Source organism: Engraulis encrasicolus, chromosome 10 (genome assembly GCF_034702125.1).
Source record: "Engraulis encrasicolus isolate BLACKSEA-1 chromosome 10, IST_EnEncr_1.0, whole genome shotgun sequence".
Classification (NCBI taxonomy): domain Eukaryota; kingdom Metazoa; phylum Chordata; class Actinopteri; order Clupeiformes; family Engraulidae; genus Engraulis; species Engraulis encrasicolus.
The window spans coordinates 27411196-27426317 of NC_085866.1; the positions used below are offsets into that span (position 1 = coordinate 27411196).

The window sequence follows — 15122 nt, forward strand, 5'->3', positions numbered from 1 at the left end:
TTTTTCTAACAAGTCATTTCATTGTATTTCAGCACAACAATTACTTTTTAAATGGCTAAAACCCACAGGGAGAGATAATAAAAAAGTTGAGCTTCCAGTCAAAGGCTTGGCTAGCTCTGCTGCTGCTGTTGCAATGGGGCTGATTCATTCTATGAAGTTTACACACACACACACACACACACACACACACACACACACACACACACACACACACACACACACACACACACACACACACACACACACACGCACACGCACACTGCCTTTTTCTGCCGGGGCCATGCAGAGTTTCCCTTGACACATCAATCAGATTTATGGGCAAGAGTGAGCCGGAGCTTTTCTGCTTCCACCATATCCAGTTGTTTATTCCTGTTCTGCAAGGGAGTTAAGACAGAGAGACGTGCAGGCATGACTCCGGCTGGGACGGTGAAATCATCAGACCCCGCGATCCCCCTCGCAAATTGTTTACTGGAAACGCTGTCATGACACACAAATCCTTGACAAATAGCCTAGGTATGGAAACGCTAACCGCAAACATTTTGCCTCGACAGGCTTTATATGGCATGGTTGTAAGCCGTCTCCAAAAACCCACCGCACCCCGCTCCCCTGCGCGTCTTTCTGGGGGTACAGGGAGGGAGCTATTAAAACGCGTTTCTGGTATCCAGGTAGAAGTCCACATCGTTCGTAAAATGCGCGAAAATGGTGCCTATTCAGCAAGTCTGTTCCGCATATCTTTAGAGCAAACCAGAGTACCCCCGGGGGGAGACACCTGGTGCTTACCTTCCCGAGTTATTATGGGCCATAATATTATAGCTAGAACCCAGTCGGTCTCTATACCCGACTACACACACCTGCGAGTTAAACTTTAACAAGCTGCATTCTGGATGTCATCAAAGCACATCCGACCGAGGTCGAGAGCAAAATAAAAGAAAAAACATTTTTTGGGTAATTATTTATTATATTCATGCAAAAGCATACTATCCCAACAAAAGAGATTTGTAAAACTATTGTATGTTGTACTTACTACTTTATTACAGATGAATAAGGGCAAGTTGTGGGCAACTTGTGTTAGAAGTGCACTGAATTTGCATTCAGGAAATGTGAATGAAACCTAATATGTGCAACCCCCGGATTCAACAGATGTCCAACCAACATCGGAGGGTTCCCATCAAACTATAAGCTAGCGTAACCGCACACATGCCCGTTGTCTCTAGCCCTCGGTAGCTAGCTGGGTTTGAACACTGAACAGGCAGTAGTTCCATTGGTTTGCTAACCTGTCTTAGCCAAGCATCAATGGAGTTTTCTACATTGAACAAAATAGGTTTAGGAAAAACAAGTAAGTCGCAGTAGCTCTATACCCATACAGCTATCGGATACCATTCAACTTTTCGCCAAAACCTGTCTCGTTGTAACTTAACCAATTTGTAGAAGTACTTGCTAGCTAGCAAGCAGAGTTGACCAGCGTTAGCCAACTTGACGACACCTCACTGTTGTCCATCACATCATAAAGCAAAGCGACGAGGCATTGTCATTCAAAGTCAGATCAACCGTTACAACTCTGTGATTCTATGTGCGAAATTGCTAAAGGGATAACGTTATATCTGAGCAACTAATTTTGCATATTGCTAACATTAGCCACACCGATGTCTCTTTAACAGAACGCAAAGAATCACGAGTAGCAGCATTAGATGCGATATCAAAGAGATCATAAATGGGTTCATAATTACAAACATGTCCACAACACAGAGACACTTACCCGGTCTAGAGAAATGTTGAATACAGCGGCAGAATGTGACAAGCACACACTGAATTCCGAGCAGAACTTTGTGGCATCAGGCGATATGAACCATCCTCCAAAGTCCAGGCAACGCCGCAAGCTTCACTACTAGAACTAGCTCTGGATAACAAGTGAATCAGGCAACGCCGCCGAGTGCGACTACACAAGCGCAGGAGGCTGGCAGGGGTGGGGAAGAGCGCACATTGTAAACAAAGTATTAATCCGCTTGAGGGACTATCTGCGACGAGGAACATCTGCTTACCAGCGTCGGCGCTTGAGCCTGTTCAGCAGCAAGGAAGAGGTTTTTGATATTTAAGCCTCGGTCAACACTGTCTTTTTATCCGTTGACAGACATTCAGATTTGCACATGATTTTACACCGGATTGTGAAAAACACAATGACGTCACGTCCACCTGCTGTGTCGTTTCACGGCAAACAGTCTCGGATGAATACATGAAGGGGTCATTTTTAATAAACAAGCGATGCCTCTGCAATTAGGACTGTGATATGCAAAGTTTTCAGATTGATAATCAATGACATTTCCATGAAATGGAAATAGTATTAACAGTAGTGTTGTAAAGTGAACAGCCTACACATGTTTAGCAGCGAAATGGTAGGGAAATATGTGCAATTAGTACCCTCTCATATTGACATGAAATATTTATTTACACGTTTCTGACTTCACGGCACCACCTAGTGGCACAGTATAAACACAGCACCCACAGCACTTCAGTGCAAAGTTGTTCCTAGAAAAAGAGGTCTGTTATAATTGTTATAATGTACTCTCATTAGTCTGTCTGTTCTGAGGTACTAATATTGGTTGATTACTTGTTCAACTAAAAACAAGATTATAATAGGATAAACAAGGCATGGGCAAATAACAATCTTCACAAACACAATATAGCACATTATTTTTCAGTTAGCAAAAAGATATGGACTGGAAATTAGATAAAATAAACATGGCCACCAGTTACAGTTATGTTCATTTTTTATTTAAATCAATAGATCAAAACCTATAGGCAAAAATATTTCAATTTTATAACTGATTAAATACATTGAAATAAAACTGAAAAACATTCTATGACAGAAACCCTGGGAGAAACACAAGGCACCATTCCAGAGGATGACCAATCGCTTTGGAGCTCGCAGCTGATGACCGTGAGCCCCGGCCGGATTCACCACCATGTACTCAGAAAAATAAAGACATTAATTTCAGTACTCTTGTCTTGTAAAAAGATACCACATCATAAGAAAAGGCTGCAATTCAGGAGAAAGTAGAGCAGAGTCGTGTAAAGAGGTGCTTGCTTTCCTTCTCTTGCCTAAAAAAAACATGGCGAGCTTTGTGACATAATTGTGCTTTTAGTGCATTTTCACATACATTTTTTTTTACCTGAACCACTAGCACAGGCCTTTCTGATTTTCCCACCATATCTATGCCAACAGGTAGCCTATTCCAAAACCCTTTTTTGTACAACAAGTGAACTGACTGTATATGGGATGATGGAATAAATGGTTGAAATAAAAGCCGTTTAAAAACTCAGCGCAAGAGGCAACTTAACGCCAACAACTAAAATGGTGTCTTCACAATCGCAACTCCCTCTTCTCAACATCAACACCTCCAGGGCAAAAGGTACAGTCATTGTTTTTTTATGTGCAGTTCTTTGCCCACCTCAACAAATAAACCGGAAAAGACAAAAAAAGAAAGACACAAACAAAGAAATAAAACGAGAAATACAGAAACAATAGGAGTATAAAAAAGAGGTTTGCGTGAGAAGGGGCGAGAGGGCAAGAACAGTGTCTTTGGTTTCAGAGAAACAACAGCTCATGCTTTGCCCAGTCTCCACTAGCACTACCAGCACAGTCAAAAACAGGGCCCCTGGCAGCTTTTGCTGGGCCCAGGACAAAACCATTCCGAAGGCCCCTAACACCCAATACATACAATGTAAATGAGGACCCAATTCTGGGACCCCTTTCTCTCTCTCCATTGGGCCCGGGACACCTGAACCCTTTTTTGTCCCCGCTGTCTGCTTCCCTGGTCATAAATGCCCACACACGTCCCCAACAACTCACAAACAACAACACAAGCAATAAAGCCCATAATTAAACCACAGTACGAGAGCGCACAGAATGAGGGATAGACCCACTGTGTGAGAAGACAAAAGCGGGAACAAAAGAAAAGAACACACGTTTGGCATTTGGCCAAAAAGTAAAGGCAGAAAAAAAACCCTACCATGTACAAAATAGTGTACACATGGGTTGTAGGTACTAACATTTTTTTAGTCGAGTAAGGTGGTCTCCTATCATTCTGTACTACCCACAGTATACAAAACGCAGCGCTATGAGAAATGATGCAGTGAGCAGTATCTACATTGATCATACTGCTTTCGGCTGTCAATGGCAACAGTGAACTAGTCTAAAGACAATACAAATACAGCCTTTTAATGCCAAGTCTTTGTGTGATGGTGATCTATGGATTCTCTTGTTAAAAAATAAAATGAGCTCATGATTAAAACACTTTTACCACATGGGTTATTTTCAACATTCGATCAAATTAGTGGTAAAAAAATATTATAGACTACATAACAGTGAGGCAGGCTTGCTAACAGAGCATTCCAGCATACAGGCGGATATACTTGTACACTGGCTTTCAGAGCGTTCATGTCCCAAAGCACACTCTCCATAAAACCTAAACCTAAATCTTAATCTACACCTAACTCAACCTAAACTTAATCCACCTTAGCTGCCCTGGGTGTCATAGCTTTCGCCAACTTTGTAGAGCAGCTAAACTGCCACATTATATCTCTCTTAGTGGGTCAATTGCTGGCTGGCTGGCTGGCTGGCTGACTGACTGACTACGTTCCCCTGGCATACCATGAATGGATGTTTGTGCAATATCTTGCAGTAAAAAAAAGAAAAGGAAAAAAAGTAAAGAAAGTGTATAACAACAAAAATTACAATTCAATGCAAAATTGAGAACTGACTGCACAGGAATTCTCTTGACTGCAGAGAGGGCAGGATCACAGAGAGCACAGAGGGACACTGATGTCTCAGACACCGATGTCCGTCATGCACCTACGGGACGTTTTGAAGCAGCCGAGAGAGCCTACAACACACTGAACTACCCTGAAGCGATGACAACGCTGGGAAAAAAGTATGGAGCGCTCCCCCTAGTGGAATAAAAAAATACTACATGTGCTACTGTCGAATGCTCACTCTCTCTCTATCTCTCCTTTTCGGTATTGCTGATAAAAAGACAAAAAGTTTTCATCAACTTAAAAAAAGCCAATGAGAAAGACCTGAAAAAAGAAGCTGTAACATTTTGTTGCTTTTTTCCCTGATTTCCCAGGACGATGGCGGTGATAGCAGACAACTTACACATTTAGACAGTAGTGTTCTTGGGAGAGGAGTCGGGAGAAAATAATTCAGTCCATCTTTCCTTTAACCATCCATAAAAATGCAAAAAAAACAAAAAAACGGAGGGGAAAAATGCTGAATGTGCAAGAAGCCTGTTAATGTCTTGAGCGTCCTCCTTCAAAAGCATGGTGCTCCTCATGTGCTGTGGGGAGAGCAAGCAGAGAAACACACACCTGTTATTCATCTGAAGAGACATCCAAGGTTTCCCCCCAGCACAGCACACAGTGGAAACGCACCATGTGGATAAAAATAAAAACTCCATTGTAACAGGTGCCCCTTAGCCACCTTGACGACAAACACCTATGACCTTGACTCGGTCTACTGAAAAGATTTAAGATTTATTGTGAATGAATTGTCTAAAGTTACTTTTCAAAATGTAATCTTCTTCTAACAATTTTATTTTGAGGGGTTTCATATCATATGCCTTTCGAGTGATGATAAATGCATGTCTCTGACTGATATTCTGCGGGAAACACTAAATTCCCAACATGGGCACAGTCACTCTCTTAAAACTCTGCATAGATTTTGGTAGATTCGGTGCCTGTGAACAAGTTAAATTGCACTCGCGATCAACAGCTGAACAAACAAACCGAAATTCTTAAAGTTAACGGTCAGCAGACTAGAATCTTTTGAGCAAGTTCTATTTGCCAAGGTCAACACTTTCCTTAGGACATTCTCTGACAATTCAAAACATCATTGCCACCGGGGCAGAAAGTAAGAAAATAACTATGTGTTAAATCACATTTCAAAGTTATGATGATGACCACTTATTCAAATAATAAAACAGGTTACGTGTTCCACTATCCCACGGCTGATTTCAGACACAATATAGCCCGAGATCTTACCGCCCTGCCCCGTGTAACACAACACTGTGAACAGCTTCTTAAAAGTTGATTCAGAGTTGCAACATCGCAGCCCGTGTGAACCTTCGGGTTTTTGTGTTTTCATACAGTGTAAAGGTCAGAGAGAAGAAACATGAGGCAATTACAAAAGGCCAGGGTTTCCCAAACTGGGGTGCGTGCACCCCTGGGGGTGCGTGGCCTGCCACAGGGGGTGCGCGAGCTGAATTGAGCAATGACGGCTATGTATGTTTTTATATAGCTTTAATGAAAATTAAGTAGTTTTTTAAATGTTATGGTGAATTGTATGCTTGAAGAAACATCAAGTCTATTGGAAATGAGGATTACCAAAATGACTCTGCATAATGATTTGTGCAGTGAACCCATATTTGAGTGGCCATCAGCACACCAAAACATTGGCTCAGGGGGTGCGCGAAATTGAAATGCACAAGAGGGTGCACAAGGGAAAAAGTTTGGGAACCGCTGCAAAAGGCCAACAGTTCAGCCGTTTAGTCGTTTGGATTTCAAACAAGAGAGACACTGGAGATCAGTCGCCACTGGCCTCTCCTTTATTCTCCTACTGTACCAGGGCCATAACCACTCCACTCCACTCTGGGCCCTTCACACAACACCTCCTTTGTGGGTTCCCCTTTCTCTGTACAATTTCACATTCATTTCCAACAGGCTTACTGGGGCATCTATTGCCACTGGAGCACTGGCCAGTCAATCCTGCTATTCGCTTCCATACTTTCGCCATCGCTGTTCACTGTAGCTACACAGTAATAGGACTTCTTACATACGAACAAATAAAATGAAATCAAAGGACACTTTCAAATGAAGTCAAAGGACACTGAAGAAGGTTAAGACCAAAACAGCTGGCGAGCGATAAACTTTGAAAAGTGACTACGAATGCTGCTCTTTCCTTTTGATTTTATATTCCTTTGGGATTTAGCATCCTGTCACTACTACTTCCAGAGAGTTGAGATCGTTATATGAAGTTAAACTGTACAGATGGCCCTAATACAGTCTTCGTTTGTTCAAATGTATTCTTGGGATAGTATTTGTGTACAGCTGGAACAATTCCAAATATTTACATGCACCGTATCAAATGCATTTCGTATGTAATTCTGAATCACTGCCCACTTGCTAACCCCTGAGCTTTGGAACCTTTCCAGGGGACACATTTTTGTGTCTCGTAACCACTACGCATTTTGAAAGAGTGATAGTGGAAGAAGTTGGCTACTTACGCTTATAAAATACTGCTTTAAAAGTTATCTGTGGGAGAAGTTCATAGATTCTTCCTAGTATGTTGGCTTCATTGGCAAAAGAAGCGTTTCCATTCCAGACTTGAACGACGTCTTCTCTGTCCCGCACACTAACACTGACTCCAACCACTTCATCCTCTGTGGAGACACATGGAACAACAAATATAGTATTTACTAGGCAACATTAAGCTCTTTCTCGTTTATACACAGGAACAGGTGGGAGAGCACTGGCAGGCAGGCAGGCAATACAATTGGCAGTAAAGTAACACTAACTGTAGCAACAGATTGTAGGCAGCGAAAGCGTTAAACAAGCTGAATAATCCCACTGGACTCCTGTACACCAAACGCGACAAAAGACTCATTTTAATATTCGATCAGGGGGACCAACCAACCAAAGCTTGTGGACATTTCATTCGTTGACGTCAAATCGCGTCATAGCTCATGACCATATTGTTATCTTAAATGAATTAAATTAAGTTCAAGTTAACTTCTCTTTTGGTGCTTTTGATACCCCCGAAGACAAAAATGCTTTAGCCACATATCATGCTTGTACGCACGCACTCTTTCTGCCATGTGCAGTTTGTTCCTACTGTAAGTACCTGTAGCCCAAAAGGTTGGAAGAGGAATTGACTGAAAGGACTACGCACTGTGCAGCCGTGGCCGAATGGTTAAGATCAGAGGGTTGCAGGTTCAAATCCCACCCTTCCTCTCCCTATCTCACTGCATGAATGAGGTGCCCTTGAGCAAGGCATCTGCGGTAACACCACACTGCTCCAGGGCCAGTAACCAATACCCTGTACTTACGCTTTGGATAAAAGCCTCAGCCTAAGTGTAATGTAATAATGTAATAATAATAACTAAGTGCTGCAGAAAGACATTTCAGTGCTCCAAATGTGCTTAGTGTGGTTATAGCCTATGGAGCGAGGCAAAGTAAACTCAGAGGTGACCTTGATAGACCACTGAAATGATTTTGAAAACTGTTGCTTTAAACATACATAAAAACAAAAGGCTGCAGTATCTGTGGCTTGACAATTGGCAGATACATGTACATTCATATAAAACTACTCAGCATTGCTTTAAGATGATGATGAGAGGTTAAGATTTGGAGAATATACGTATGATATGAAGTGTGAGGGATGCCAACTTGTAGAATTTGGCAGTACGTATCGCTAGCACTGTAGTGCTGTGCCTCCAGTGCCCTAAACTGGAGCGTTGAGTGGCAGGTTGTGGGTTCAAGCCCCGAGTGGCAAACTAGCGCAGATGACCTCAGTTACAGAAGCACTGACAAGAGATTTTGGTAACGTACCTGATGCACAATAATCCGCAAACTGCTCCCCAATAGTGGCCAATAGCAACTCCTTCCATACTGCGGACTGAAGACAGAAAATATGGTACAGAGAATCATATTACAATATGTAGCTGTCTGAAAAGAAAGAAAAGAAAGCAAGACATTGCGGAAAGCAGGTGTTGCAGAACAAGGTAGATACATACAGTGCTTTCTTTGGGTACTTTCATCTTCCAAACACCTCCTTTAGCATTTAGCTCTTCTTCCCTGTAGAGACACCACACAGACAAGCACAAATGTTGGATCGATTTGCAGCAGAGTGGCAATATGGACATTATGGGAAGTCCTATGATAAGACTTCAGCTAGCCAACTTTAGTTTGTGTTTCGGAGGTAGAAAGTTTCCCAGCCATGAGCTGTATATCATAAACATCTGTCATTTACAGTCTCATGCATTGCATTGTTCTTAGCAGATGCTTATATCCATAGCGACTTACAGTCATATAGGTATAGCGTGGTTACTATGGACCTGTAGCAAAGACACGAGGTTAGAAGACTTGCCGGAAGGTGCATGACAGAAATCAATCTATTCATACTGGTACACAATTCAAACCAGTAACATTCCGTTCCGATCCAACTAACTCACTAACTATTAGGCCAAAGCCAGCCTATGCACATAAACCCATTTTAACCTTAGGCATCTGCAAAAACGGCCCTTTTTAGGAAAAGGTGGCCTCCGAAGCAAATGAAAACATGGAATTGCATTTAAAAGCAAAGACCCTCATCTTGCATTAGAATGTGTTCATTTAGCCCTAACATACCCACATTTAAAAAAAAAAAAATCTCAAATCTCATGAGCCTGAATGCTGCACCCATGCAGCTGCAGGCGCCTAGGTCAATGTTGCGTATACGCAGCACCCAGCATCAATGGGTTAAAGGCAAGCTCCAGCATCATCAGCAGTGTCCAGTCCAGTGGCTACTTAGTGCAAGTGCTCACTAGAGCAGGGTTTCCCGAATCTCAACCCACAGTGTGAGAGTCACTGCACTAGAGCGTCCATCTAGTCTAGTCAGTGGTCGAGTTGTAAAATCAAACCAGGTGGGATGGTCAGAGACGGATTCTGATTATTGGGGTTTCGGGGGTTTCTCCCCCAAGAACATTTTGAAAATACAGTTGTTAAAAGTACAATGTGAATGTATAGCTTATAAACGAATATAGATCAATGGTTTTAGAGGGGGATGATTTTTGACCATTTTCATTGAAGGGGAAATGGCATCCCCCCTCATCCCCCCACAACTCGAGCCTTGAGTCTAGTGTAGTGTAGTTGATATGCACTACTCACCAGAGTGGCCTCCTCTCCCCCCTCATTAGGTGGTAACTGCAGCGTAGGGGCAGACCCGTCACGGGGGGAATGTTGTTATAAACGCTCCAGAAACTCTGTGCAAACACAAGAGGTCAAGACGTAAGGGTTCAGCCGCACTTGGAAACTGTGTCATTCGCTCGCCTCTCTCTCTCTCTCTCTCTCTCTCTCTCTCTCTCTCTCTCTCTCTCTCTCTCTCTCTCTCTCTCTCTCTCTCTCTCTCTCTCTCTCTCTCTCTCTCTCTCTCTCTCTCTCTCTCTCTCTCTCTCTCTCTCTCTCTCTCTCTATCTCTCTCTCTCTCTCTCTCTCTCTCTCTCTCTCTCTCTCTCTCTCTCTCACAGTTAAACTCTGAAGGATGCTTTCAGGATGGATGTCTCGTATTCAACACTACTGTAGGCATACTTTGCCCTTTCCACACCTTCATCATTCTTGAACTTTTCACGCAGAGCCTATGTCATAAAGTTGTTGTAACTGAAATTGTAATGACCACATCTGTTACTTGACACTCTCTGCAATGCCTTAGCAATGTGTTGTTATGAAGCTGTTGAGATTTTTCAGCAAACGGTGAGTGGGATTGCTGGCAATCCCAACTGCTCCCAAAGACTACAGAAGACTCTCTCACAAGGAAAATAAATAATTCCCGGGTAGGGATAGTGAATGAACTTGACTCTCGCCATATGAATGGCTTATGAGTGAGTGGGTGAAACCACTGGGCTTGCTTTTTTAATGAGGTGCTACTTCAACTACTCAGATTGAAAAACGCAGTTGAGATTACAGAATCAATGTCGAGGGATTCCATGCAAGTGGCCATTGCTGTATGAAACAACTGCCATGTTTCACTTATTTTTCCCGTGTCCACTACATTTAAGCTTTGACTACATCGCATCTATGAAAATCCCACGATCCTGATTGGTTGTACCACATGGCGGTTCGGGAGCAGAGCGAATCTGAAGATCCTCCAGACCCTCGTGTGAGCTCACGAAGATGAGCGGAAATACACATGTCTGGCAAGAGTCAGGCTAGTAGTGAATAGACTGCTGACCTGGACGCTGTGCACTGTGTAGATCTTCTTTAGATTCGATTCACATTCAGCTGCCGTAGTACCTGGTAATGACCTAAAGCAACACACAAACAGATTTTTACAATTGACAGTAGATGAGGCAAACACTGTGTGTGTGTGTGTGTGTGTGTGTGTGTGTGTGTGTGTGTGTGTGTGTGTGTGTGTGTGTGTGTGTGTGTGTGTGTGTGTGTGTGTGACAGAGAGAGAGAGAGAGAGAGAGAGAGAGAGAGAGAGAGAGAGAGTGTGTGTGTGTGTCTGTGTGTGTGTGTGTGTGTGTGTGTTTAGGCATCCAAAGGATAAAGTATACTCCTTTTGCATAATGGTGTGCTGAAATAATCTACCCAAATCAGAGCACACCATTGCGGAGAGAGAGAGTATCTGTGACTCCTGACAGAAGAGAGGTTACCATGGTTGCCCTTACACCGTCGACCAATCACAGCCAAGCGAGGAGGGCTGTTGTCACACTAAATAAATATCAGCAGCGCAGCTGTGATTTCTGCGGCAGGAGCAAGGCCAGAAAAATATTTGCCAAAGAGTCTAAGGGTTTTTCCCCCCATACTCTGCCTTGCTTATGCATCAGGGTCACGGAGGGTCCAGCCAGGTTATAAAATTGGACCAATAGTCCAAATATGGCCGAGAGAGGACACTTGGAAACTATTCCAGACTGAGCCTCGCAAATGATTTATGGGACACTGCTGAGATCCCAGAGACTCAGACCACATCTACAAACTGCAATGGACCACAGTCTGCTTCTGGCCATTAGACTGTCTTGTTCAGGCCAGTGAACATTGCAACAGTATTTAGATTTATTCATATTTGTTTATAAACAAAAGATGCCTGTTCGTGCTGAAATATGACAGTTCACCTACTGTACTCCCGAGTCCTGCCTGACATCCGACATCTGACAACCTACACAAACACATGAATGTTCCAAGCTATGCTTGCTTTCGTACTTCAAGCTTGAACAAAGTTGACCTAAACGTGATAGTTGTCGGCATCATTGTCAGTCAATCCTGATGTGTTGAAACACACAGGATCAGCAAAAACAGGTGTTAGGGAGACACTAGGGCAAGCTCGTAAGCCTGGAGATTATCTGTCAATTCACATCAGGTCCCACCCCATTAACATAATGCACTGCACCTTTGACACGTAGGCTAATGTATCTGGGACCACATCTTAAATAGGATATAGGCTACAGTCCTTACATAAGGATAGAGTGACATTACATGGATGTTTACTGACTGAAACATGTAAGTGCACTCAAAAAATAAACACCAATCTTGATCCGGAACGATCCATGAGTCACCCATTTAGAGGATCAGTCTACCACTTGCCCCCAGGTAACATGCTGTACTGGACTCAACTGACCAAGACAGCTTCCTGGAACTCTATGGCCTAACACACTGCCTTAGCACACGTCTGTTCACCGTCAACTTTGCTTTTAAGTTAAAAGGTGTCAACACTGAGACAGCGTCACACCTGGTTGCTAACAACAGGTACTCAGAAAATCATTTATCATCAGATGAACCTGCATTTTCCCACGGCCATATCTTTGGAATAACATTTCCGAATGTGAAAAAGTTAACAAAAACCTACATCAGCCATTAATTTCCGACAGTTGTGTAGCCTAATTAAAAAGGCGCCAACTGGAAATTCCATTCTATCAAAACACCCCATCTACAACGTTCTGTATGAACATGACAATGCAGAAGTTGGACAAAAGCTGCAGATTTCGTTTGTTATTTTGCCTGCGGTTAAAAACAAAAACTGATGTGGAGTATGGGATTGAGGTCGCACTGGGCGGTACGGTTACAGTACAAAGTTAAATTTAGCGAGTGAAGGTTATTTGCTAAACAACTGAGTGGGCCATGGACGTGTCTGTCTACACACCCCCTGGGAAATCATCCAGCCAGGACCAGTAGCCTACCGGTAGTTAACATAAAAAGGGACAGCTGGCTCACTATTTACGCGGCTGCCAATATGGTCAAGGTGTTGCAATATTGTCATGTCTGGTGAAGAAGAATACAACATTCCTTTTGGTTTATTATTACTTCGTGTATTCACTGAATATGATCGTGTGGTTTAGTTCAAAACTAACAGCCGCCCTGCTGTGACTGCACCGTCCTCCTCTGACAATCGATGATAAAGCTACCATAAGCAATAAAATCACTAGCTCGCTAACATTAGCTACATTGTGTTGGTGAAAACATAGTGTAGCTCTGTTTGTGTCATCGATTCCATTCCCACAGCTACACCAGCATAGCTCTAGCTGCAATGACAACACAGTAAAAAGCGAAATCGTAGTGTTTGTCTCCGATCGTGCAACAAAGAAAATGAAGATGTCAACAAACTGCCCCGGCTGCTAACAGAGTACGGAAAATGTTTGCTAGCATGCTACTTGGGTCCAAACAAACTAAGGTTGCTAGCTGAAGGCCCAAGTAGACATAGCTTTGTTACAGAAATAATACCAGAGGGACTGATGAACTTAAAGTTATACAATGTATACGTTCTGACTAGCAAGCTAACCGGTTGAGGCAGGGAAACAGAACAATAGTGGTTACCTATCAAGCCAAAATGTCCAGGGAGAATGCAAAGGTAGGGAAGTGCCGTCCTCTTCGCTATGCGTTATGTTTTCCAAATCTTTTTCGTCGATGTCAATGCTGTTTTCTGAAGAGTTGACGGGGCTTTGTCTCGTTGTGTTCAACTGCAGGCTGTGTGCTGCAGGAACCGCCATTTTCGTAAAAGACGTGGTAATTACAGATTGTTGGAATCCTTTGAGACCCAAATGTTCACGTCGGAAGAAAAAAATACCGCTATCGTTGCTGACTCATTTGCCGCCGCTTGCTTGGTCGGTCGGTCTGCCGCGTCACCGTCACAACAACAACAAATATCAGCTGCTCTATCGCGCGCTCTCTCTCTCTCTTGGTATGAGCGAGGAGGTCCGCGCAGGAAATGAGGTGAATACGCGGGGTCGTCTCGCTATATGTATTTCAGTTTTAGTCTGGCAAGAGTCTGAAAGTTCCAGACATGGAAGCTCTATTCCACATGTTCCACCACTCAAGAAGTCACAGGACTAGAGCAGACCCCTTTCACTGCTGACGTTGCAAGTGTTCGTATAAAAATGGTTTGACGTGGTTTATTTTTAATAATTATATGAAAATTATATAATTTTATTTCTATTCACTGCATTGATAATTGTATTCTATGTTTTCCTAGCAGATGAAGATGGTCAATTCCACTTCCCACATAGGCATAAGGCTCAGCCACAAAAGGTGATATTGTTCTTTTGAACAAGCTGCAATTTATGAGGAAATTACAGTCTGCGTCATTTGCTGTTGTTACCCCCTCCTATTTCCCTACAATAACAAGTTATGGACACCTTGATTAGGCCTACTGTCGACCCCAAGCCTTGCCCATACAAAGCATCTTGACCTAGTTTTTTTTAGTTTTTTTTTCATGTTGTATTTTTTAGACTACTTGAAGTATGTCTCCCTCTGCTGTTAGGATCACTTCCTTAGGTTTACATTACAAGATCATTGACCCATAACCCTTTGATGTATCACATATCTCAAGAATAGGACAGCCTCAAACTCATATGAAATGTGTCCAATATACATGTACGTTTACACTGTATATCCATAAACTCCCCCATACAGACATTGAGCAAACATCTTTATCTTTAACATCTTTATTTCCTACAGTCACTCAAAATAATAATAAAAAAAGATCAGCTGTGTGGTATATTTTACCAAGCAACACGTACTGCTACAACAAAGCAACATGACTGCAATATGGCATTGCAGCAGTGCAAATGTCCATGACAGAAACAAAAAGTAACCATTTTTACATTGTAAAAAAAAAAGGTCACAGCTTGTATTGACGGAGGAACAGAATGGCTTGTGAGTTCAGCAAAAAAAAAAAAAAGCAATATAATGGTCAAGATCCCATGGATATGACGAGTTAAGATGTTAACGGACAAGTGCAATATTTTGAACATTAAGCCCCTTCTCTGAGTTGTCTGCAATGAGAGTCCCCCTCACCATTTATTGTTTGCTGCTGTCTGTTTTATTTAGCTAATTTGCATATTTGTCTCAACCAGCTTTAGAATGGCCATCTACGTATAGGC

General features: G+C 42.6%; 2 protein-coding genes across 2 annotated transcripts in view; both read right to left on the bottom strand.

Annotated features, from left to right (window-relative positions):
- foxp1a (forkhead box P1a) overlaps positions 1-2045 on the bottom strand; it is a 74047-nt gene extending 72002 nt beyond the window's left edge. The window contains exon 1 of the mRNA XM_063208539.1: positions 1757-2045. The gene's annotated coding sequence lies outside the window, so the exon portion shown is untranslated. The remainder of the gene's footprint in view (positions 1-1756) is intronic.
- A 702-nt stretch (positions 2046-2747) lies between these two features.
- eif4e3 (eukaryotic translation initiation factor 4E family member 3) lies at positions 2748-13937 on the bottom strand. Its single transcript, XM_063208542.1, has 7 exons — positions 13558-13937; positions 10979-11051; positions 9919-10013; positions 8787-8847; positions 8602-8668; positions 7278-7433; positions 2748-5333 (listed from the first exon to the last, which is right to left on the bottom strand). The coding sequence occupies exons 1-7, from the start codon at positions 13728-13730 to the stop codon at positions 5287-5289; spliced, it is 672 nt and encodes a 223-aa protein (XP_063064612.1). The 5' UTR covers positions 13731-13937; the 3' UTR covers positions 2748-5286.
- Between the last annotated feature and the right edge of the window lie 1185 nt (positions 13938-15122).